This window comes from Cetorhinus maximus, chromosome 15 (assembly GCF_964194155.1).
Source record: "Cetorhinus maximus chromosome 15, sCetMax3.hap1.1, whole genome shotgun sequence".
Taxonomy (NCBI): Eukaryota; Metazoa; Chordata; class Chondrichthyes; order Lamniformes; family Cetorhinidae; genus Cetorhinus; species Cetorhinus maximus.
Genome location: NC_135893.1, coordinates 79,655,625 through 79,680,455, shown reverse-complemented (window position 1 = coordinate 79,680,455; position 24,831 = coordinate 79,655,625). Strand labels below are relative to the sequence as shown.

The window sequence follows — 24,831 nt, the reverse complement described above, 5'->3', positions numbered from 1 at the left end:
CTTGCCAGCAACACTGTCATCCCATGAAAGAATTTTTAAAAATTAACAACTTGTATTTACATAGCACTTTAATGTGATAAAACATCCAAGGCGCTTCACAAGAGGTATCATAAAACCAAGTATGACACCAAGCCACTTAAGGAAATATTAGGTCAGATGACCAAAACCTTGGTCAAAGAGGTAGGTTTTAAGGAGGAAAGCAAGGTCAACAGAGAGCGAGGTTTAGGGAGGGAATTCCAGAGCTTATGGCCTAGGCAGCTACCAATGATGGAGCGATTAAAATCGGAGATGCTCAAGCAGCCAGAATTAGGAAGTGTGCAGATACCTCAGAGGGCTGTAGGAGAATACAGAGATAGGGAGGAGTCAAGCCATGGAACAATCTAAAAACCAAGACAGAATTTTAAAACCAAGGATTCTTTAGCTGGGAGCCAGGGTAGGCCAGTGAGCACAGGAGTGATGGGTGAACAGCACCTGGTGCAAATTAGGACACGGGCATGTAAGTTTTGGGTGTCCTCAAATTTACGTAGGGTATAATGTGGGATGCCAGACAGGAGTGCATTGGAATAGACAAGTCTAGAGGAACAAAAGGAATGGAAGAGGGTTTCAGCAGCAGAGGAGCGGAGGCAGGGAGTGGAAATCAGTATATTAACATATACAGTGCAAGCCCTTAGAACAGACTGGTTTTGGCATTGGTGTTGTTTGTGCACTATAAATTGTTGGCAGATATATGTCTCATTGGCAGTGACTGCTTACAAGTGGAAGCTCACCAGCAAACCAAAGATATCATAATAACATAATTGAAACAGCATTACAGGTTTAATCTTAAATGCTGGGATTAACTAAAGTATTGTTCACTCTGCAATACTATAACAATGGTGAGCGTACGACAGCTAACATTGAAACGTTATAACCCAAGTGCAAAGTCATGCTACTTGTCTAAGTAACATTGAACTGCAGCCACTGAAATCATGCATTTTATAGTCACCCTCTCCTCTCCACATTCACACATCAGGGTGAATAATGTCAAGCATCAGAGTAAAACAGGTTTAAAGCAAAATAAATGTATTTAGTAATACATGAAAAACTGCAATGGTTTAAGGCGGTGGCTCACAATCACTTTGAACAGCAATTAGGGATGAGCAACATTTTATGCAAAGTCAGCTAATAAATTTTCTGCAGCATTTTGGACCTGAAGATGCATGTTAGTTAGGTTAAGCAACATTAACTTAAGCCATAAGCAACAGATTTACTTCCTAGGTTTTGCTGATAATAAGTGGATAAGTCTGATACAAGTGGTTAAAAAGATTTTATTTTGTTAAATTGTCAGAAACTGCAAAAAACTGTGTAAGTGCATTATGAACTGTTAAGACAGGCAATTATGAACTTGTTATTCAGATCCATAATATCTTAACTAAACCAAGACAATCAATCTATGGGATTTTGTTAATTTCTACAGTATTAAATGCCAACTACGGTTTCTCACAGGCACACCAAATCTACTTGTTGATGCTTTTTGAATACTTGTGACAAAAGATGTAAAATGGGATGAAAATAAAATCCTAACAGAAAAAAACTGCCATATAATGGGTCCGTGATAAAGCTCTTTGGTAAGTTGTACTTTAGATTCATACAGTTCAAAAGCACTCAAACAGTACATAAATATTTTCATTATATTTGATGATATTTAGTCATGCCCCCACCCTGCCAGGAACCAGACATATTCTTCCACAGGCCCTCATATACACTCCCCATCTGTGAAGGAAAGTACATATAACAGATATATATATCTGGTTTGTAACATCATGAACAAGAACTTGCAAGATACAATGTGTGCACATAAACACAAGGTGGGAGCTTGGATTTTAGAACAGTCATGTAAAAAGTTGTAAAATCTGTTCAACTTTTGTTTTAAATTCTATTTTTGCCGACATATAGTTGCAAATTCAGAGCAGGAATAAATTTGGAACAAACCCAGATTTGCAGCAGCTATAATTTGGCGTCAGGAGACACCCAAACTAACACAATCCAGCATGATCACGGGGCAGGTTCCCAAGAGGCCAAAACTGCTACTGACAGAAACACAAAAACATGCCTGTCTTTCTCTAATTAAAGGAATTGAATTCCCAGAAGCTATACATTCCAAATTGCATCCTCCTGCAATTTCATCAGCAGGATTTTAACTAAAATGAAAAACAAGAATTTTGTACTTTCTGCTTTAAAGAACAGGGATTTCAAGTCAACCCCCGGCCCCGTTAAGGTTACAGAGAACTCAGTGATGTAATACTGTGTCACCTGCCAATGCAAGATGGCCACCAATACCCTTCCGCGCATGTGCGTTGGACCACTTGTGTGCAGAAAACCAATGACATCACTCCGCTGCAGCCCAGCCTGCCAGAAAGCTTTAGATAGAAATTTAACACCACAATGCTTATGCTTATCATCTGTGTGTTTAAAACAAGTTTGGATTAAGCGTGGTTGTTTGACTCTTTAAGATCTCGTTACTTGAAGTGTATGGATTTCATTTATTTAACCACAGTAAACCAATGATGTTGCGCAGATTGTTAACAATGGGACCCTTAGAGAAGCAACAACTGGGGATTATTCACTTGAAGATGTTGCCTGAGACACAGGGGTTATTCGCATATCCTCACCATTTATTGCCTGTGTTTATGTGGCATCTAATAGTCTGCAACCTTAATTGCAGAGCTGCTTGACCTGGCAGAACCTGATTTTGGCTCTGCTGCCAATCTGGTTTTTGGGATCATGGAGAGAACACTGGAAAGTGCACTTACATCTGTACACACACCTCCCCTTGTTGCAATTTAGATTTTTAATGTTTTAAGTGCGCCTCTAATGGACTATCAAAACATTTTATGCAACTGGGTAAGTTCCTAAAATGTCTAATAGATCCAGGGGACGAGGAATACTAGTTAAAGAAGCCGAAGTTGTAAACTACTGCCCAGCAACTCCAGTAATTGTTTGATAAGCATTTCTGTTCCTAGCCACTGCCTACTCTGTCACTTGCAATGATGTAATGAAGTAAGACACTAGGACCGTGCATGTGTGGCGTTGGCAACAAACACAGCCATGATGTATTCTGAGACAACTGGGAAGGGGGGCAGGACTTGAAATGAAGAGCAGCAGGGGTGTGTCATTATATAAACCATGATCAAGTGATCATTAGGAGCAATTCTTACTATACTGGACCAAAATGATCATTCTTACCGTGCAGTTAAAGCATGAGATTTTTCAGGAGGCTCCCAACCAAGGAAAGGTACACTCTGCAGCTTAATGTGAATATCATACAGTCCCTAAAAGCAAAAGCAAAAATAATTTAACCATTAAAGTTTAAGGCTTTTGTACTCCCAAATTCTGCTTTATATTGATATAGTTCAAATGTAGGCCACTCGACAACTGATTGAAATGTGTTACTACGAGATAGATTATTGCATTGCTCCAGAGTTTGCCACGAATCCCTTGCACATTCTTCCAAAGGTAATCTTTTGCAGTCCTCGACTCCCAAGGCCAGTACAGAGACAATAAAAATGCAATTTTTGTGTTCACTCAGATTTTAATTGTTTTTACTTCATTACTTCTTCAGTGAAAAGCTGGGTAACAGGGAATCTGAATTCTTCCGATGTGTCCCAAAGTACAAAAAAAGGGAGACATCATCCATTTTATTTAACAGCATCAACAATGAAACATTTTGGGACATTTAAATAGTTTTTCAGTGTGTTAGTGAATGAGTGTGACGGACAGAGGGGGGCGGGGGGAAAAGGGTGAAGAAGTCGGATCAGGATGGAGGGGAGGGGGAGTTGGAGGGTTGGGGGGTGCCAGAGGTTCAAGGAGTTGTGGTGGGGGTTGGGGGGGCATCAGTGGTCCAGGCGGTCTGGGTGGAGTTGGAGGGTCAGTGGGGAGTAGGAGGGGGTTGGTTATATAGTTACTCAGGAGTTTGATATGGTTTCTTTCTTGTCTAACATTTGCTGGGTAACTATCCAGGTAAGTGAGTCGAAACCCTCAGAAGTCTCCGACTCCAACTCAGAGTTGGCGACTTATTTGGAGGATTCCGGATGCAGGGGAATTGCCCACTGTAAGATGAAACTTCCCAGGCAAGTCCTTGCTTTGGGACATCCAAGGGCTCCGTCCCGCAGCATATCTTCCGGGATAAGACCATCCGGAGGCCGGAAGATCTGGCGCAAAGTAATGGTAAAAAATTATCAGCCTAGCTCCAACAATTAGATAATTCAAATTAATTAGCCAATATATCCTGCTCATATATAGCAAAACCTTACTTGAAAAAAATCTACTTAGCCAATTTTCTGAGTGAACCAAAAAAGATTACAAATAGCAAACGTGATTTGTTATGCATGCACATGAATGAAGATAAAATCCACATGTTAAGTAAGCAATGCAGCCTAAGTTACTAAAAGTATTGTTACAATGACAAACTATACAGAAAGCTGAGCTAAGCAGCTGCGATTTATCAAGTACTTAAAGACTAAGCTGTGAATCCCCTAAACAGAAAGACATCCATGTTCTCAAAACAGACACCCAGTTAAGGTATGTATGGCATTTCCAAATGTGATATTGATTTACATGCACTTGTTAATACTGGGATAAGTATCGAATCCATACTAATCCTCGACTGCAATTCAACACTTGGCAGATTGAGCCAATAAAAGACATTGCTCTCTCAGATTAAACTGCAAAACAGAAACTCTTCTCTATTGGTCTGTGTTTACAGTTTAAAAATAAACCACACATTAATTTGTAAATGTTCATGTCCCAATCCTTAAATGGTAAACACATTGAAGCAGGATAGAAATAGACATTTTATTTGTGGCCATATACACTGCACCGCTATTTATTCAGCAGGGTGAAAGTCAAAACCAGTTCTAATTTCGTCAGATTTTGAAGTCATATGTTGTTTGTGACTCAGTTGCCTCTGTTGGGAGAATTATGATGTTGGCAAGGATTAAAAAAAAAGATAAAGGCATGAATGAGGGTTTCAGCAGCAAATGAGCTGAGATGGGCAAAGTTGACAATGTTACATAAGAACATAAGAACTAGGAGCAGGAATAGACAATTCAGCCCCTCGAACCTACCCCGCCATTCAATACGATCATGACTGATCTCATTTCGGCCTCAACTCCAATTTCCCGCCCTCTCCCCAAACCTTTCAATCCATTACTAATTAAAAATCTGTCTATCTCCTCAAATTTATTCAGCGTCCCGGTATCCACTGCACTCTGAGGATGTGAATTCCACAGATTCACGACACTTTGAGAAAAGTAATTCCTCCTCATCTCTGATTTAAATCTACTACCCTTTAGCCTATGGCCTCTCATTCTAGAATGCCCCACAAGGGGAAACATCCACTCCACGTCTACTTTGTCTAACCCCTTTAGCATCTTATATACCTCAATTAGATCCCCTCTCAGCCTTCTAAACTCTAGCAAGTATAGGCCTGAACTGCTCAATCTCTCCTCATAAGGCAAGCCCCACATCTCTGAAATCAATCTAGTGAACCATCTCTGAACCGCCTCCAATGCCACTACATCCTTCCTCAAGTAAGGGGACCAAAACTGTGCACAGTACTCCGGGTGCAGTCTCACCAATGCCTTGTACAGTTGCAACAACACTTCCCTAATTTTATACTCCATTCCTTTAGCAATAAATGCCAAAATTCCATTTGCCTTCCTTATTACCTGCTGTACCTGCATACTAGCTTTCAGCGATTCATGCACAAGGACACCCAGATCCCTCTGCACTGAAGCATTCAGAAGTTTCTCTCCATTTAAATAATAAGTCGCCTTTTTATTCTTCCGACCAAAATGGATAACCTCACACTTATCCACATTAAACCCCATCTGCCAAATTTTGGCCCATTCACCTAACCTGTCCATATCCACTTGTAAATTTCTTATTTCTTCATTTCAGCTTACTTTCCCACCTACTTTGGTGTAATCTGCAAATTTAGCTATAGTACCTCCTATCCCTGAATCCAAGTTATTAATATAGATTGTAAATAGTTGGGGCCAAGGACCAAACCCTGTGGCACCCCACTAGTTACAGCTTGCCATCCAGAAAAAGACCCATTTATCCTGACTCTCTGCTTTCTGTTGGTTAGCCAATTCTCTATCCAAGCTAATATATTACCCCCAACTCCGTATGATCTTATCTTGTATATTAATCTTTTGTGCTGCACCTTATCAAAGGCCTTCTGGAAGTCCAGATATACTACATCTACAGGATCCCCATTATCCACTTTGCTTGTCACATCTTCAAAGCACTGTAGCAAATTAGTCAAACACAATTTACTCTTCATAAAACCATGCTGACTCTAATGGATTGCATTTTGACTTTCCAAATGCCCCATTACCACTTCCTTATTAATGGATTCCAACAATTTCCCAATGACAGACCTTAAACTAACTGGTTTATAGTTTCCTACGTTCTGCCTCCCCTTCTTTTCGAATAAGGGCGTTATATTAGCATGTTTCCAATCCACTGGAACCTTTCCAGAATCCAGGGAATTTTGGAATATTATAGCCAATGCATCCATTGTTACTGTTACAGAGCTAGAAAAGGGCAGTCTTAGTGATGACATGAAATGTGGTCAGAAGCTCAACTCTGAGCCAAATATGGCACCAAGGATGTGAACAGGCTAATTTAGTCTGCCTGTTGACAGGGAAAGGGATCAAGTTGGTAGCTAAGGAACAGACCGAAAACAATGGCCTTAGTCTTCCCAATATTTAACTGGAGGAAGTTTCTGCTCATCCAGTACTGGATGTTTGACAAGATGTCTGACAATTTAGCAACAATGTGGTGAGGTTGAGTTGGGTGTCATCAGCATACAAGAGAAAACTAATGCTGTGCTTCCAGATGATGTTGTCGAAGGGCAACATGGAAATGGGAAATAGAAGGGGTCCTTGGTAATGTTGAGGGAGCAGAAAGAGAAGCTATTGCAAGTGATTAGCTAGTTAAGAATGGAACTACCTGAGAGCAGTCCCAGCCCGCTGGATGAAAGTGAAGAGGCAGTGGCGGAGGATGATGTGGTCAACCATGTCAAAGACTGCAGAGAAGCCAAAGAGAACGAGGAGAGAGAGTTTACCTTTGTCACAGTCACTCCAGATGTCATTTATGACTTTGGTAAGAGCGGTTTCACTACTGCATTAGCGGCAGAATTGTGATTGGAGGGATTCAAACATTGTGTTCTGGGAAAGAGGGGCAAAGGTTTGGGAAGCGACAACATTTTCAAGGACTTTGGAGAGGAAAGGGAGGCTGCAGACAAGGTGGTCGTTTGCAAGGGTGATGGGGTCAAGGGTTTTTTGTTTGAGGAGAGAGGTGATGACAGCTGATCTTAGCTGCAAGAGCATGATAAAACAATTTGTCCAACTGGTTGATTTCCTTGGCTCCCCAGTTCACAATTCAGGTAAACTGGGAAATTCAACAAACTACGTTGACAATTAAAACTTATATTGCCACAAAATCCATTTTTACCTCTGTGTCTCCGTGTGCTAACTTGGCGGTTTGTGGAGATTGTAACATTTAAGGTACAGGATGCTCCCACGCTTGTTACATTGGTTCCTGCCTAGTAACAAGGGCGGGACCCTCTTGGAGTGTTGCGGTAGATCAGTTCAAGGGTCAGTGAACCACAGTTCAGAGGCAGTCAGTTTCGGAAGTCAGCCAGCAAGCGTGACAGAGACAGGGACAGGGAGAGGTCCCAGTTAAGTAAAGAGCGAGCTGCGGGGAGCAGACTTTAAGTAAAGAGGGCTGTTCGGGCAAAGGTACCCCTTTGGAGCAGTGGTGTTCTTCTTGGCACAGCTGAAGATCTGAAACTGTGCTTGGAAAGTAAAACTTTAGGGTACTCGGAGATCCAGGGGAAGGAATCTTGGAAGACGAGATTGAAACCCTGCAAGGTAGGCCATTGTTGAAGCCAAGGGAGTGACTTTTGGAAAGTATTCCAAGGAGAGATCTTCAAATGTGGAGAGTGGAAACCCTCGTGAGAAAGACGAAGTTTCAAATGAAATTGAGTCCCATTGAGACAATAACGTCTGGGTGAGTTGTTGAGAAATCCATAGAAACTATTTTGGTTGCATCTGTCATTTACTCTGTAGCGTGGTGTGTCCGACCACAGTTCGTCTGTCAATTCACATGTACCTCATACTTACCCTGAATATTAAAGCTTAAGATAGTTCTTGTGAACTGTTTTATCTTTGTGAACTTGGAGAGTAAAGTTTGTTTTTGTTTGTTCAAGAACCTGTGGAATTTTGTGGCTTTATTCTAAAAGCACGTGTCTTGAAACTCAAATTTTGACTACTTTAAACAAAACCTTATTAGTCCCTAATCGGATCTTACCGGGGGGAAACAGGCAGTCTGGCCACGGATCATAAGATAAATTGGGGGCTTATCTGAGATTTCAAATCCACAGACAAATACGAGTGTTTATACTTGCTGAGGGTGAAGTTGATAACATTTCCATGGTGAATTTTACTATACTGATTGAAAAGCAGAATGGCTTCGTTAATTACTAAGACTTTTTTGGAAAGGGAAGACTTATCCCTGAATGACTTGCAACAATTACTAAGGGCAGGTTAATCGCGCTAGCAGAAAAGTTAGAGATAGAATTAAAAGCAAGGGCTAAGAAAGCAGAAATAATTGAGGTTGAAGTAGTAGCACAGCATCTGGGATTAAAAGAAGGAAAAAATAATCCAGATTTTTTCATAAAATGGCTAACACTTTCACCATTCAAATTTGAAATAAATGAACAGGCACCTACCTCAATGCAGAAATCCCCAACTATTTTGGCAGTCATCAGCACCACCATGATGGGAAGACCATATGTCACATTTCCAGTAGCCTCCACAATTATCACTGTCAGGCTCAGCGTCATTCGTACAATACCTCCTGCAAATGGAAAGTGAAAGACCGTAAGCTCAGCTACATCTGATAGAACATGACAGTTAATATGCATATACATGCACCATATACACAAACTATCTTACTTGGCTCTTAACTGTATAAGTCAGATCAATGTTATATTGTGAATCTAGATTTCTCATTTGTATAGTAGTCAACATGTTTTGTTGAAACAAATGTAACATGTCCCAAGTTGCACATAACACAAGAAACTTCCTCAGAGTTAAAAGTTTAAATGTTAACTGTTTCCTTTCTCCCCCTTCCATAAATGATTAGGGATCTGATTAGTTTCCTTCCATATTAACAATGTTTGCCCTGCTATATCAAAAACAACAGTAGTAAGTGGCAGCTATTCCAACTCAGAAACAAGGTACATAAAATGAAGTGCTGGCAAATGAACACCATTCAATTGAATCCCCCAAGTTTAGTTCTTCTGACTAAGCGCACTTGACAAGCACTGTCAAAACCATAATTTCTTGGATCAGCATCATTTTTTGCGAATTGCAGGCATTAAGATTGTCTCTGATTGGGAGCTCACCCACTGAGGGGGAGGAAATAGCATACTGCTGTTGAACTTAAAGGCCATCAACTTAAAGTGGCATGCACCATTGCAACTACTTCTGAGCCATGGAAAAACATTGATTTTTAGAAAATATCAGTTAAATAGGAGGGCAGAGAGCACCCAGCTTTTTAGATATAGTTGTGGAAATACTGATAGAGAAAGTGGCGCAGTGGTATTGTCACTGGACTAGTAAACCAGAGACCAAGTGTAATGCCCTGGGGACCCGGGTTCGAATCCCACCATGGAAGAATTTGAATTCAATAAATGGTATGGTGGCCATGAAACTATTGTTGATCATCGTAAAAACCTATTTGGTTCACTAGGAAAGGAAATGTGCTGACCTTAACTGGCCTACATGTGACTCCAAACCCACAGCAATGGGTTCTCTTAAATGCCCTCTTAACAACGGCAATTAGGGATGGGACAGGCAATAAATGCTGGCCTAGCCAGTGATGCTCGCATCCCATGAGCAAATAAAATAAAGATACACTAAGTCAGATACGCAAATCACTAAAATTAGCAACGAGGGTTAGTTAAAAAGCAAACTGAAGTCTGGGGTTCATTTCTAGAAGGTTGGAATTGAAAAGCAAAGAATTTATGTTAAACATGCATGGAGCCTTTGGTAAGTCACCAGAGTGCTATGAACTGTGGTCTCCATTTTATATAAAAAAAGAATGGGAATGGAGAAGGTGCAAAAAAGAACTAGAATGATACAAGAATTATCAGGAACATTCAAACAGGGTGAGGCTTTTTCCTCTAGAATAAAGACTGAGGGGTGACCTGATAGAGATCTTTTAAGATTATGAAAAAGTTTGATAGGGTAGTTGTAGAATACATGTCTGTGGGCAAAGTCAGAACTTGGAACCATAATTATAAGATAGTCACAAATAAACACAGTAGGTAGAGAAATGAGGAAAAACCTCTTAATCAGAGAGCAGCTATAATGTGGAACTCAATGCCACAAGAAAGAATTGAGGCAAATAGCAAAGATGCATTTTAAGGAAAAGCTGGTGAACATTTGAGGGAGAGAGAAATAAAAGGGTATGTTGATGGGATAAGATGAAAATGAGTGGGGGAGGCTAGTACTTAAGAAATAAGGAGCAAGAGTAGGCCATTCAGTCCCTTGTGCTTGCCCCACCATTCAATAGGATCCTGGCTGATCTGAACATGGCCTCAACTCCACCTTCCTGTCTGCCCCCCTCCGCATAGCCCTGGATTCTCTTATATTGAGCATAAACACTGACATGAACCCGTTGGGCTGATTAGCTTGATTCTGTGTTATATAGTTAAATAACATTTATAGAATTGAAGCGTAGCTAAATCGTTTGTTAACTTAACTGAACACAGAAGTTTAGTGTTTCAAAGATATGTAGGGAACAAAAGAATCATAATCATTTCCTCCATCTAGTGCAAGCACTAGGCTTACTTTATAATAGCAGGTTTCAAGAAATGTGGCACTTTGGGATTAATGAAAAATCCTCCACAATTAATTTGTTGCCAATGTTCCTACCCAGATCGCAGCAAAAGGGAATTGTTTGAAGACTGCAGTGCTGTTATAGAAATTACTTTTCTGCATAGGAAATACAACAGGAAATGATCTAATATCCCAAGACTGTTAGTCTGGAAATCCTAACTTTCCAGTATGTAGGTCACTGGCCATGTACCACACTTACCAAGCTGAGCGGCTGCTCCCATTAGAGCATATTTTCCTGGGTCAGCCCAAGTCTGTGTAGTGCAACAGAAAATTAAACCAATTATAACAAAGCAAAAAAGCCCAACAGTTAGCTATAATTATGAAATTTATTGTTATAGACTGAAAATATCACTAAGTACATACAATACGGCAGTGGGCCCAACAGAGGCCCAGGAACATCCTGGAACCCCAGACCAAAGTTGAGCGAGGGTGGGATGGGGATTGCAAAATGGGGTGGACACATGGGACGGGGGCGCAGGGGAGTCAGAAGCGAGAGCAGTGGGATTGGCTTTCAGCTGTGTCCCGATGTCAGGTGCCCTGATTAAGTACAGACTGTCTAATAACGAGGGAACCTGCTCCGCCCACCCCGGAGAGGCAACTGGCAACCCTAACAGAGGGGGCTGGGTGGCCTTCCAAGGGGGTGGGAAAGCACGCGGCTCATCTTAAATCCCTGAGGTACCATTACACTGCGGTGGCTTCAGGGATCATGGGTGTATATTGACTCATTAGTGAACCTAATTGACATGCCCTCATCAGCAGCTGGGAATTCCACCCTCTGACTTAATCAGGGGAGGTTCTCCCAATGCCAGGAGACTGATGGAGGGCCTCTCCAGCAATTAAGTGGGCCCGGCTGCTGTGGTTCCCACCGTGACAGGCTGCTTAAATCCAACCTAATAGGTTCAGCCCGAACTGAATGTTGTCTTCAACTCATAGCTAAATGGGAAGCAAGAACTATCCTTCACCAGATAAACAGATAACAAATTCATAAAATAAACATATTATGAACAGTAACAAATCTATTATTTCATGTTGGAAAGACAATAGCATTAAGTATTAGAAATTAATTTTTTGGAAAAGCTGGATATGCACTAAGAAATTTAAAATTTAACACATTGGTTTTTCCATTTAGACCACCCTTCAGAAAACACCAAAACTCCATGTACACCAAGGGAAGGTTATGAAAAAAAAGAAACTCACAGAGACTGCCAAAATGTTGGAAAGAAATATTCCGAACAATCTTCCCCATGCAGCACCAATCAGTAAAGATGGAATGAAGATTCCACTGGACACTGCTAACCCATATGTCCAACAGGCAAGAAAAAAGTAACTTAAAGTGAACAAGCCCAGAGTCAGGGGATTGTATGAACCTGCAAAAATAGATGATACTGATCAAGTAAATACAGTCCTTGAATATAAGCAAATCGCATTTTGTTTCTCAGTATTCAGTTTTCTTTTTCATTTTCAACATCAAATTAATCTTCCCTCATTGAAATTCAAAAAACTTCCCCTCTCACCCGCAGAAACAGATATGATAAGAATTCATTTTATAAACACTGAGCGAAAATAAAGCAAAAACAAAGTAACAGCATCTACAGTGAATCTACTATAATTCAATTTTGAGGAATCAGGGTGTGGAAAGGAGGAGCTTCAGCTTCTCCCACCATCAGAAAAGGTGATGGAAAAGTTAAGATCTATGACCCAACACATGGGAGGTAGAGAGAGAGAGAGAAAATGAGTGAGCAAAGACAACAACTAGAGGAAGGAAATGGGTAGCTGAAAGTCTATGTACTATTGCATGACTAACCTGGTTACCAGATTCCATTTATTATTTAATGGCAATTTGTGCCGTATATTACCATGCCTGGAATTTGCTTCGAAGATGATCATATTATCTGTCTGCAAGTTTCAGACACCTAGTCACTTTGCTCAAAAGCCCATCCAACTCGTCAAGATCCTCCTTACAGCCCCCTTTCAACTAAGTTTTTGGTCACCTTTTCTCGTATCTATTTGTTTGGCTCAGCACTTTTTAAAAAATATGTTGGGGTGTTTTTCTACATTAAAGGTGCTATATAAACGATAGCTGTTGTTGCAGGTTAGTCTTCAAAGTCCAAGATGGAGATTTTTTAAATTTGTGGCTTTTAGTGACTGCTGTTTAGGATCATAAATTAGTTGTTTTCAACTTGAATTCAAGTATATGAAGCAGCTTCAGATATACAGTATTTCCCAAAGTGATCCATTGATAGTAGGAGCATTCAGTGATCAAATATTTTTTACAGCATAGGAGAGCTCCAATGGCATAAACTATACCCATAACAGCTGAAGCATGTGGAAAAAAATCATGCAAAGATGGCTTCAGGACAGCATTACAAGGTAATGTCCATTTTTAAATGGTTTAACACCTTAACAGGGCATACTAATTATTGTATTCAACATCAATTCATTTATAATCTTACACATCTAATTGTGCTAATGGTTATTTTTCATAAACTTTAATAGTTTTGCCATTTTACAAATTGTTCTTGCAATACCAGAATCAGTAGTTGGGTTGGGGAGAATGCAACTTCAGGGCTTTGATAGTCTATAAGGAAGAATGAAGTCAAGCAAGGACCACACTGCAAAGAGGCATTAGAAGACTGGAAGTCAATGCTTATAAATGAGACAAGGTGGGGGACACACATGCAGCAGAGTTATGGAGAAGTTGAAGCATATGGAGGATAGGAAGCTAATCTGAAAATTGATGACGTATAGAGATGACAAAAGCATTGATGAGTAATTCAGCAGCAGATAAGATTAGGTTTTGGTAAAGACAGACAAGACGGCCACTTACATTGGAACAGAGGAGAGGTTAAGGGGCGATTTGATAGCTATTTAAAATTATAAGTAGAAATAGGACAAAGTAGATAAGGACAGACTTTCCAATGATTAAGGGATCTAGAACAAAGGGACATAGAAACAAAGATTAAATGTAAGACATTTAACACAAAATGCAGGTAGAAGTAGGAAGTCTTTGTAATGGAGAGGGGTGTTGGAATCTCAGTTCAGGGTTACATTAGCAATAAACTCACTGGACTAGAACGTGGTTGTGGCTGCACTTGATTTACAGGCATAAAATAGGTGCTCAAGCATCCAAAATGGTGGGCATGCATGCACATACATTCTGTGCTGTTAAGTGCACCTCCTGCCATATTGGTGAAAGCAGAAAAAGAAGTCAAGGTGGTGCCCGGTGCCCGGGCAAACAGGTTACTCATAGCCAAAGGATAGCATCTATCTTTACAGGGCAGAAATATATCATAAGCCATAATTGTAAGTATCTACATGGCCTAATCCCCTGTCCTTAAAGGGGTCTCAAGCTATCAAAAACGTGTTCTTTTAAAAAGAAAACTTACCTGAAGATAGAATTAGAGTTAGAGAGTCATTACGACACAGGAGGCCATTCAGTCTATCCCAGCTCTCTATAGAGCAAGGCAAATCTTGGAACTCCCTCTCTAACAGCACTGTGGGTGTACCTATACCACGTGGACTGCAACAGTTCAAGGCGGCGGCTCACCACCACCTTTCTCAAGGGCAATTAGGGATGAGCAATAAAAATGCTGGCCTAGCCAACGATGCCCATAGTCCGTAAAGAATAAAAAAAATTCATTCACATTTCCCCACTGTATACCCAAATCCCTGCAAGTTTATTTCCCTCAAGTGCCTATACAATTTTCTTTTGAAATAATTGATCATCTCCATTTCCACTATAGTTGTGGGCACTGAGTTCCAGGTCACGACCATTTGCTGCGTAAAAATATTCATCATCTCATCCCCCCTGGATCTCTTGCCCAAACATTAAATCAGCTAATGGAGACAAATTTTCTTTTGTCTGCCTCACCTGCCACAATCTTGTACACCTCTATCAAATCTCCCCCCAGCCCCTCTTGCTTCAAGGAGAACAACCCCAGCTTCTTCAGCCTAACCTTACAGCTAAAATCCCTCACACCTGGAGTCAGCCTCTGTATGTATTCCAACCCCACTCCTAGGACCTAGGGCCACTGCTGGTAACGCAGTGGCAAGAAATTCATAGCTGATGTGCTGGCGAACTGCTTTGGGATACCTACCAGGCACCCACAGTAAATGAAATTTCTCATGTAAATGAAACCAAGGTCAGGTGCGCTTTGGGCCTATGTGTTCTAGCACAGGGATTGTTCAGATTCCATTTGGAGTCAACCATATTGCTGCGAGTATGGAGTCACATGTAGGGCAGACCCAGGTAAGAATGGCAGATGCCCTTCCCTAAAAGGGCATCGGCGAACCAGATGGGTTTTTATGACAATCGATGGTAGTTGTCATGGCCACCATTACTGAGACTAGCTTTATATTTCAGATTTTTATTAATTGAATTTAAATTCCACCAGCTGCCGTGGTGGGATTTCAACCCATATCCCAGAGCATTAGCCTGGGCCTCTGGATTACTAATCCAATGACGTTACCACTATGCCACCATCTCCCCCAGATGTTTACATTATATCACAGCTAATAGGAAATTTTGAAGTGACGTTACTGCTGTATTGTTGGAAACATGACAGCTATATTGCACACAGCTAGTCCTACAGACAGCAATGACCAGATAATGCCCAGATCTTCCAGTCTCCAGAACGTCAGACGTACTCCCCCAAGATACGTGTTGGAATTGTCAGATGTCCTGAGGCACTGACCATGGGAATTGCCCAGCAAACCCCCTGGGACCCTCTGTAAAAGTCTCCAACTCTAAGTTAGAGTTGGAGGCTTCAGACTTTTCCGATTCACTTAGCTGGATAGTTACCCAGGAAATGTTAGACAAAAAAATCCTAGTCTAACTCCTGGGTGACTATACAACTCACAAACCCACCCGCAACCTGTGACCTCTCCCCGACCCCCTGTGATCCCCTGACTTCCCCCGCCCCGCACCCAACCTGACTATCCCACTGTCTACCTCACCCGCCACCCTATTCCACCCAGCCACTTGTCCACCCACTCATTAACACATTGAGGGGCTTTAAACACTAACTTGCCAGATTACAGCAGCGAGTACTGTAAAAAAAAAGGGGTGTGGCTTGTCTTCTCCCAATGCTCCAGCACTGCGATGGAACTGTAAATTCCACATTTCGGAGGCTGGGATTAGAAGTCCAAGACAGAAATGTGGAGCATCATCTGGGGGCAGAAAAGTAGGAGTGGACTGGCAATCCAATGATTGATTGCTGCTCCTCAGAAGATCTGGGCCAATCTGTTTTTGGGAGGTTGATTGAGGGATAAATATTGTCCAGGAAACAGAGAATTTGACATAGTGCCATGGGATCTTTTATGTCCACCTGAAAGGGCAGATGGGGCCTCGGTTTAACGTTTCATCTGAATGTTTCATGCTGCAACTTGAACCTTTAAAACATATAACAGACCCAGTAGGAACATGAATTATTAAAAGGGAGGGGGCAGGCACGGGGTGGGGGGGGGGGGGGGGTGATGGGGGGGTGATATCCAAGAGCCTATACCTATTATCCTTACGATACACGTCTTTTGAGAAGTCTTAACTGCTTGTAGTGCTCGATTAAGTGATAGGTAGACTCTTGAATAAAACAGCTGCAGATTTTTAGACAGAAGCCATTCAGTGGAGGATCAGAAGTTGCACAAGATCCAACCCTTATTCTGTGACTACAGTTTGGCTTGTATGGCACTACTATTTGATGTCTGTCACTCAATTTCTATATATATAACAAAATTTTCTTTGGCTAGTAAATGCACTACTGTTGTCTCTTGGAAAAAAGGAAAGTGATGCAAAATTCTCCTTGGTCAGGAAATCTGGGGATGGGAGGAGAAGAGGCAGAGAGAAAGAAACACGAGGAGGAAAAACACACACATTGGCAACTTTGCACATTTTGTTACTTATAGAAAAATCGGGCTTAATTGAGAAGCAGCCTAAAGTGCTATGATAGGCAGGTTCTGCAGTCACTGCTGCTAACACTGGTCTCATTGCACAAGAAAGCTACACTCCTGGTCAATGCTCCCTCCAAACTGCACAGCCACACAGGTACCAGAAAGATCCCATGCAGGCTGAGCAAAAGTCAGAATCTTTAAGTTGCTGTGCATGTGTAGCCACACGAAAAAGTTTAAAGGGGACACCCAATTAAACAAATTGCCTGTGCACTCCAAAAAATACGTTGCTCCTAGTAACAATGGAATTTGACTCTGCTGGTACTTCTGATAACAAACAACAAAAAAAGTTATTTGATGCAGTCCAAACAGATCTTTACTTATTTCTTTATTTGATCTGAAGCATAGGCTATTCCATGTTGAGGGAGGCAGCTATCTGAAGCTTTCTAGTGTGTGAAATATTATAACTCATCCTTTCTTTCAAGAATATTTGCTAACATGTCAACTGCTCATCGTAAGTGCTTTCTGGATTTTTTGAAGTAGATTGTGCGCATCTAGATGTATGAACCTGGAATGAACCAATCACAGGATGTAGGTTCCCTGATGGGTGACAACAGAATGAACAAATTGCTGCTGATGGACGAAAGATAACTTAGCTGTAAATTCTTTTGACAAAGTTTTTAAATGGAACAAAGGCTAGGGAAATCTATATGCATATCTGGTTATTGTGTGGGACCAAATCTTTAGATATTTGTGTTACCTTATTTGGATGGAAGCTTACAAATATGTAGGCGGAGTATGAACGATTGGTCCTTTCTTTGTTACTTCCTACACTGTGCTCAATATAGAATTGCAATAGAAATTTTACAGGATCAAATTTGTCCTTGCACTTTTGCTCTCTACAGTATGTCATGGTTTTACATCAGCTTTACGAGTCAAAACCTTCCACAAAGTTTTCTTGAAAAAAAGGTTACGGTCACTACATCTCCCCAAGTCAATATCCCCTTCACTTCCACTCCAGATACATAATGCAAACAGAACATAGGAAAATTAGATTCTGTAAATGAATAAAATGACTGATCATAAACGGTTGTGGGGTAGGGATGAGGCACACTTAAATCTCCCTAATATTGCAACCACATTCCAGATACAGCCATCAACAAACTAAACAAAGTTACTTTTTTTGACTTGCTTTTCTTCAGAAAGATATATGCTAGAATGGGTTAGTAAATTGTGGTGGTTACAGGCTTTCAAAAAAATACTAGTAGAATTTACAAGTTGGTAAACGGAAACGATTTTAGAAATACAACATGCAAAAAACTATAAATCACAGAATTTAAAAGAAATATATTAAGTGCCAGTTTAAAAGAGAGGCAATGTAGTTAAGAGTTATTAATTAACATTCTCAAATCATACTAACTTTGCAACATGCCAGTTCAGCAGATTTTAAAAGATGAGTTGCATTTCCAACTTGATTAACACTGACCTGGAGAATCATGGAACAGACTACGGACACTCTTTTCAGGAGTGTTAAAGAATGCTGTGGCCATTGCATTGTACTCGCCATCGGGGCAAAATAACTGGAATTACAAAAGTGATGTCATTAAGATAATGTGTTCAATTCAAAACAAGAGACCATTTAATATTTTGGATAATTGCAATGGTATCTACACAGCTGTTTAGATAGTCAGTGCGGACAAGTTTCTAGTTTGACCAGCCAAATTCCTCCAAAGCAAGCAGACACCGAAATCTTTTGATGGAAATGATTCTAACAGAAGCTTCTTGGATTCAGTCTCTAAAATAACACAGCACTGTGTGACATTTTGCACAAAACATCTCGAACAGTTCGTGACCAGCCAAATGTTTTATGGCAATTTTCTTGGAATGTACTTTCGTTTGCAAAATTTTTTGGGCAGGTTACCCAGCATCCTAAGGGCAGAATTTTCCTTGCCCTTTGGTGTCAGGCGTCATGGCGGGCATGATCAGACAATATGACAGGAAGGATAAAAATCGGTTTCACGCCGTCATGAAACCAGTTTGCGATCGTCTGCTCCACCCGTCAATGGCAGGCTGCCCTGCCCTCCGCCGGACGTCAGGAACTTCATTTTAATACATCTGCATATCATTATAAACCCTGCTCGCCAGAATCATTCCTCCACGCTGGATCATTCAGGCACATAGGCATGATTGCACGCAGACATATTTCACAACTGTACATAAGCAACGTGCACCTGGTGAGCTGCACTTTGTTCAGAACTTTGAGGTTTGTTTGCCTACCTTTCTTCTGGCAGCACTCACCATCATTCACACCAGACTTTGCAGGCAGCGCCACATCACTTTTAAGGTAGCTCACGAGCAGGTATCTACCTACCAAACCAGCTGCAAGACGGGGATGGCTTTTCAACAGCTGCAGGGCTAGGGTTTGCTTGGGGGAGTGGGAGAAGCGGCTTCATGCAAGGGAAGAGGCTGCAGGACGAGAGCTGTACTGGGGAAGGGGGGTATCCGAGGGAATGTATGGGGGTACATGTTGATCTGTGCAAGTGGCCTCAAGATGGTGAGGACTGAGGAGGCAGTCTCCAGAGCAGATGAAGCCAGATTGCGATGTGAGGGCTTGTGGGAGAGAGTGAGCGGTGATGTCCCATGAGCTGGCACTGAAGGAGATGCCAGTGAATGTATGATGGCCTTATCAGCATATGAGTTTAGAATTATAAGATGGTTGCCTTATCCTGGCGGTACAGATGAGCTCATTTAGCTGCCTTCTGCACTGGATGACCGACCTCGAGTGCAGCATTGGCACTGACCAGCTCTGCCACTGACTCCCAAGCCGGAGTGGTGAGACTGATGGGCCTCCTGTGGCCACAGTGGGAGTAGAGGAGATTGCAGCGGGCCTCCATGGTGTCCAGAAGGCATCCCAGGGTTGCATCACTGAATCGGGAGGCTTTTGGGGCCATGTCTTTACCAGTGCCCTTCTGGGCTACAAGCATTGTGCAGCTGCAGTTTAAATATGGCACCCTGTGTAAGGAAGCAGTGCGGTAACGGTGTGGTGTGCAAATCGGAGGCTGCGTGCCATCGAGACGGCATGTTTCCTGTGGCTGCATAATTAGTGAGACGGAAATGGGACGATACAGCGCGAAAAGCTGCCATTGCGGCTGGCAGGTTTTTCCCGCCTGCTACCACACTTAGTGCAAATCTGGGACGATTCTGCTCTACATCTATGATTCAACACTATGATGTCTAACAGCCCTGGGCCTGGTGGCCTACATCCTAAGAGTCTTAAAATAAGTGGTTGCAGAGATAGTGGATGCATTGTTTGCAATATTCCAAAATTCTCTTGATTCTGGAAAGGTCCCAGCGGATTGGAAAACCACAAATGTAACACCTCTATTCAAGGAAGAAGGGAGCGAGAAAGCAGGAAACTATATGCCAGTTAGCCTAACATCTGAGATTGGGAAAATGCTAGAATACATCAGGGAGGTAGTTGCAAGATATTTAGAAAATCATAAGACAATCAGGCAGAGTCAACATGGTTTTGTGATGTTTCACAAATTAGAGTTCTTTGAGGGTGTAACAAGCACAGTGGATAAAGGGGAGCCAGTTGATGTAAAGTATTTGGAATTCCTAAAGGCATTTGATATGGCGCCACATAAAAGTTTACTGCACAAGGTAAGAGCTCATGGCGTTAGGAATGATATATTGGCTGGAAAGAGAATTGGCTAACTAACAGGAAACAGTCAGGATAAAATAATAATTTTCAGGTTGGCAAACTGTAACAAGTGGAGTGCTGCAGGGACCAGTGCGGGGGCTCAACTATTGACAATCTTTATTAATAGTTTGGATGAAAGGACTAACTGTATTATAGCCTAATTAGCAAATGATAAAGATAGGTAGGAAAGCAAGTTGTGAGGAGAATGTAATGGGTCTGCAAAGGGATATAGATAGGTTAAGTGAGTGGGTAAAGAATTGGCACATGGAGTATAATGTGGGAAAATATGAAATTGTCCACTTTGGTAGGAAGAATAGAATAGCAGATTATTTAAATTGAGAGAGGCTGAAGAATGCTGTGGTAGAGAGAGATCTGGGTATCCCTGTACATGAATCACAAAAAAGTTAACATGCGCGTACAGCAAGTAATTAGGAAAGCAAATGGAATGTTGGCCTTTATTGCAAGAGGGGTGGAGTATATAAGTAAAAAGTCTTGTTACAACAGTATAGGGCATTGTTGAGACCTCACCAAGGACTGGGTACAGTTTTTGTCTTCTTCCTTAAGGAAGGATATGCATGCATTGGAAGCAATTCAGAGAAGGTTCACTAGGCTGATTCCTGGGATGATGGGGATTGTCTTATGAAAGGTTGAGCAGGTTGGGCCTATACTCATTGGAGTTTAGAAGAATGAGAGGTGATCTTATTGAAACAATTAAGATTCTGAGAGAGCTTGACAGGGTGGATGCTGAAAGGATGTTTCCCCTCCGTGGGAATCTATGACTAGGGGGTAGTTTCAAAATAAGGGGTGTCTCATTTAAGACTGACATGAGGAGGAGTTTCTTCTCTCAGAGGGTTGTTAATTTTGGAATTCTCTCTATAGAGAGCAGTGGAGGCTAGGTCATTGAATATATTCAAGGCTGAGTTAGATTTTTGATTGATGAGGAAGTCAAGGGTTATGGGATCAGGCAAGAAAGTGGATTTAAGGCAACAATCAGATCAGCCATAATTTTATTGAATGGCAGAACAGACTCGATGGGCCAAATGCTCCTATTTCTTATGATCTCATGAAGAGAACAATGCAATGAAAATCCTCTTTTTTTTAAATTACTTATTTCTCTAAGTAAGCTTTCTGTTTTTCTTCCTCAAGACACTGAATCATTGAGTTATAATTCCATGGAAAGCAGTTGACCCCCTGCACCTTACCCAATTATTATTACAATTATTCATGTGCGTTCACAGCGAGAGGAAGTAGGTTATTCAACCACAAGGAGACATAGCAGTCAGCCAGACTCCATCTTCATCCACATAGGCTGTGTTTCATTGGACAGTCATCATGAACAGCAGCATTGCTAACTCAGAGATACAGGAGCCAATTAAATGTTCAATTACCACACTAATTGAAATGGAAACACAAAATACTGGAAAAACTCAGCAGGTTTGGCAGCATCTGTGGAGACAGAAACAGAGTTAACGTTTCGAGTCCGTATGACTCTTCTTCAGAGCTGAAAAGAGGTAGGAATGTGATGGATTTTATACTGTTTTATAAGAGGGGGTGGAGCAAAATAGAAGGTCAGAGATAGGTGAGAGCTAAGCAGAGATCTGACAAAGATGTCATGAACGCAGGACAAAGGGAGTGTTAATGGTAGCGTTAAAGACTAAAGAAGATGCTGATAGTGGCATAAATGTAAGAAAGCAGAATGTGTTAATAGCAGAACAAGGGTCAGCACTCTGTGAAAGCAAAACACAAAAACAAGTGACAGATGGTCCTGTGTGGGGAGGGTGGGGTGGTCTGTTGGGGAAAAATGATTTTAAAAATTTCAAAAAATGAATAAATACATAAAATTTGAAATATAATTGGATTATAAAAGGGGTAAAGGTGGGGGAGAGTGTTCATGGTCTGAAGCTTTTGAACTCAATGTTAAGTCTGGAAGGCTGTACATGGTTGAGGGCCCTGTCAACCATAGTGGGGGGGAATCCTCAGTTATGGAAAAAGGAACACATGCCTGAAACACCATATTGGAAGGTAACATCATTGGAACAGATGCAACAAAGGCAGAGGACTGCCACTGGCCTCATCCCCTCTGGAGTTCTTCCCTCCACAGTCTCCCAACACCGCACAGCCCACTTCTACCTCCTACCCAAAATCTACAAACACGATCTATCAAAGCAGCCTGTTCCTGCCCCATGAAACTCATTTCTTCCTATCTTGACTCCTCTCTCTCCCCTTGTCGTCTCTTCCTACCTACATTCGAGATTCCCCCTACGTCATATCAACAATTTCCAGTTTCTTGGCCCTAACTGCCTCTTCTTCACTGTGGACGTCCAGTCCCTCTGCACCTCCCTCTCCCACCAGGATGGTCCGAGGGCTCCCCACTTCTTTGAACAGGCCTGAACAATCCCCATCCACCACCACTCTCTCCTCTGCCTGGCTGAACTTGTTCTCTCACTGAACAATTTCTCCTTTAACTTGTCTCACTTCTTCCAAATAAAAAGTGTGGCTATGGGTACCCACATGGGCCCCAGTTACATCTATGTTTTTGTGGGGCATGTGGAACATTCCTTGTTCCAGTCCTACTCAGGCCCCCTCCCACAACTCTTTTTTTTCGATACATTGGTGACTGTATTGGTGCCGCTTCATGGTCTCACCTGGACATGGAAAAATGCATCAATTTTGCTTCCTATTTCCACCCCTCTCTCACCTTCACATGATCCATCTCTGACACCTCCCTTCCCTTCCTTGACCTCTGTCTCCATTTCTAGTGATAGACTGTTTACCAATACTCATTACAATCCCACTGACTCCCTCAACTACAGCTCAAATCTTGCTTTCTGTAAGGACTCCATCTCATTCTCCCAGTTCCTCCGCCTCCGAGGCATCTGTTCCGACGATGCTACCTTCCAAAACAGCACTTGACACGTCTTCCTTTTTCCTTAATCGAGGGCTCCCCCTGCACTGAGTCAACTGAGTCCCATGCCGCTACCCTCATCTCTTCCCCTCCCTCCCAGAACCATGAATCCTTGTCCTCGCTTTTCACCCCAACAGCCTCCGCATTCAAAGGATCATCCTTCGCCATTTCTACCAACTGCAGCATGATGCCACCACCAAACACCTTCCCCTCCTGCCACCTGTCAGCATTCCATTGGGATCATTCCCTCTGTGACACCTGATCCACTCCCCCATCACCCCCAACACCTCATGCTCTTCCCATAGCACTTCCGCATGCATTCGCAGAAGGGGCAACACCTGCCCCTTTACCTCCTCCCTCCTCACTGTCCAAGGCTCCAAGTATTCCTTTCAGGTGAAGCAGTGCTTCACTTGCACCTCTTCAATTTGGTCCACTGTAAACACTGCTCCCAATGCGGTCTCCTCTACACTGGGGAGACTAAACGCAGACTGGGTGACTATTTTGTGGAACATCTTCACTCAGTCCATTTCAACACGCCATCTTGCTCTCAAGCCCACATGTCCATCCTCAGCCTGCTGCAATGTTCCAGTGAAGCACAATGCAAAGTGGAGGAATAGCACCCAATCTTCCGATTAGACACTTTACAGCCTTCTGGACTTAACATTGCATTCAACAACTTCAGGCCATGAACTCCACCTTCATCCCTTTTTCAATCCAATAATTTATTTTATTTTTATTTATTCATTCATTTAAAAAAAAAAATCTTTTTAAATCCTTTTTCCCCAACAGACCACCCCCCACCCCACCCCCTCGCAGGGCCATCTGTCACTTGGTTTTATGTTTTGCTTTCACAGAGTGCTGACCCTTGTTCTGCTATTAACACATTCTGCTATCTTACCTTTGTGCCATTATCAGCACCTTCTTTAGTCTTTAATACTACCATTAACACTCCCTTTGTCCTGTGTCCATGACAGCTTGGTCAATCTCTCCTTAGTTCCCACCAATCCCTAACCTTTTATTTTGCTCCACCCTCTTAAACAATATGAAATCCATCTCATTTCTCTTTAGCTCTGAAGACTCTTCAGATTATGACTCATAGGGACTTGAAACGTTAACTCTGTTTCTCTTTCCACAGATGCTGCCAGACCTGAGTTTTTCCAGCATTTTATGTTTTTGTTTCAGATTTCCAGCATCCGCAGTATTTTGCCTTTACCACACTAACTGAAATCAGTTAACTCAGCACAAACTACATGCAATGCAAACCCAGAGCCATCGGGGCACACATTTTGCTATTTAGTTTGTGCAGCAGGATATGAACAGATTTGCAGAAACCACTCACAGTTTTAGTTTCTATTTACATTACCAGATACAGCTATTTTCTG

At 41.8% G+C, this 24,831-nt stretch overlaps 1 protein-coding gene across 1 annotated transcript in view; it reads right to left on the bottom strand.

The window, feature by feature from the left end:
• The window catches only part of clcn7 (chloride channel 7), an 86,659-nt gene that overhangs the window by 12,103 nt on the left and 49,725 nt on the right, over positions 1-24,831 (bottom strand). Inside the window, exons 16-20 of the mRNA XM_078558708.1 lie at positions 18,328-18,421; positions 12,156-12,325; positions 11,158-11,209; positions 8,783-8,910; positions 3,226-3,311 (exon numbers count right to left, since the gene is read on the bottom strand). Coding sequence (XP_078414834.1) covers positions 3,226-3,311; positions 8,783-8,910; positions 11,158-11,209; positions 12,156-12,325; positions 18,328-18,421 — 530 coding nt within the window. The remainder of the gene's footprint in view (positions 1-3,225; positions 3,312-8,782; positions 8,911-11,157; positions 11,210-12,155; positions 12,326-18,327; positions 18,422-24,831) is intronic.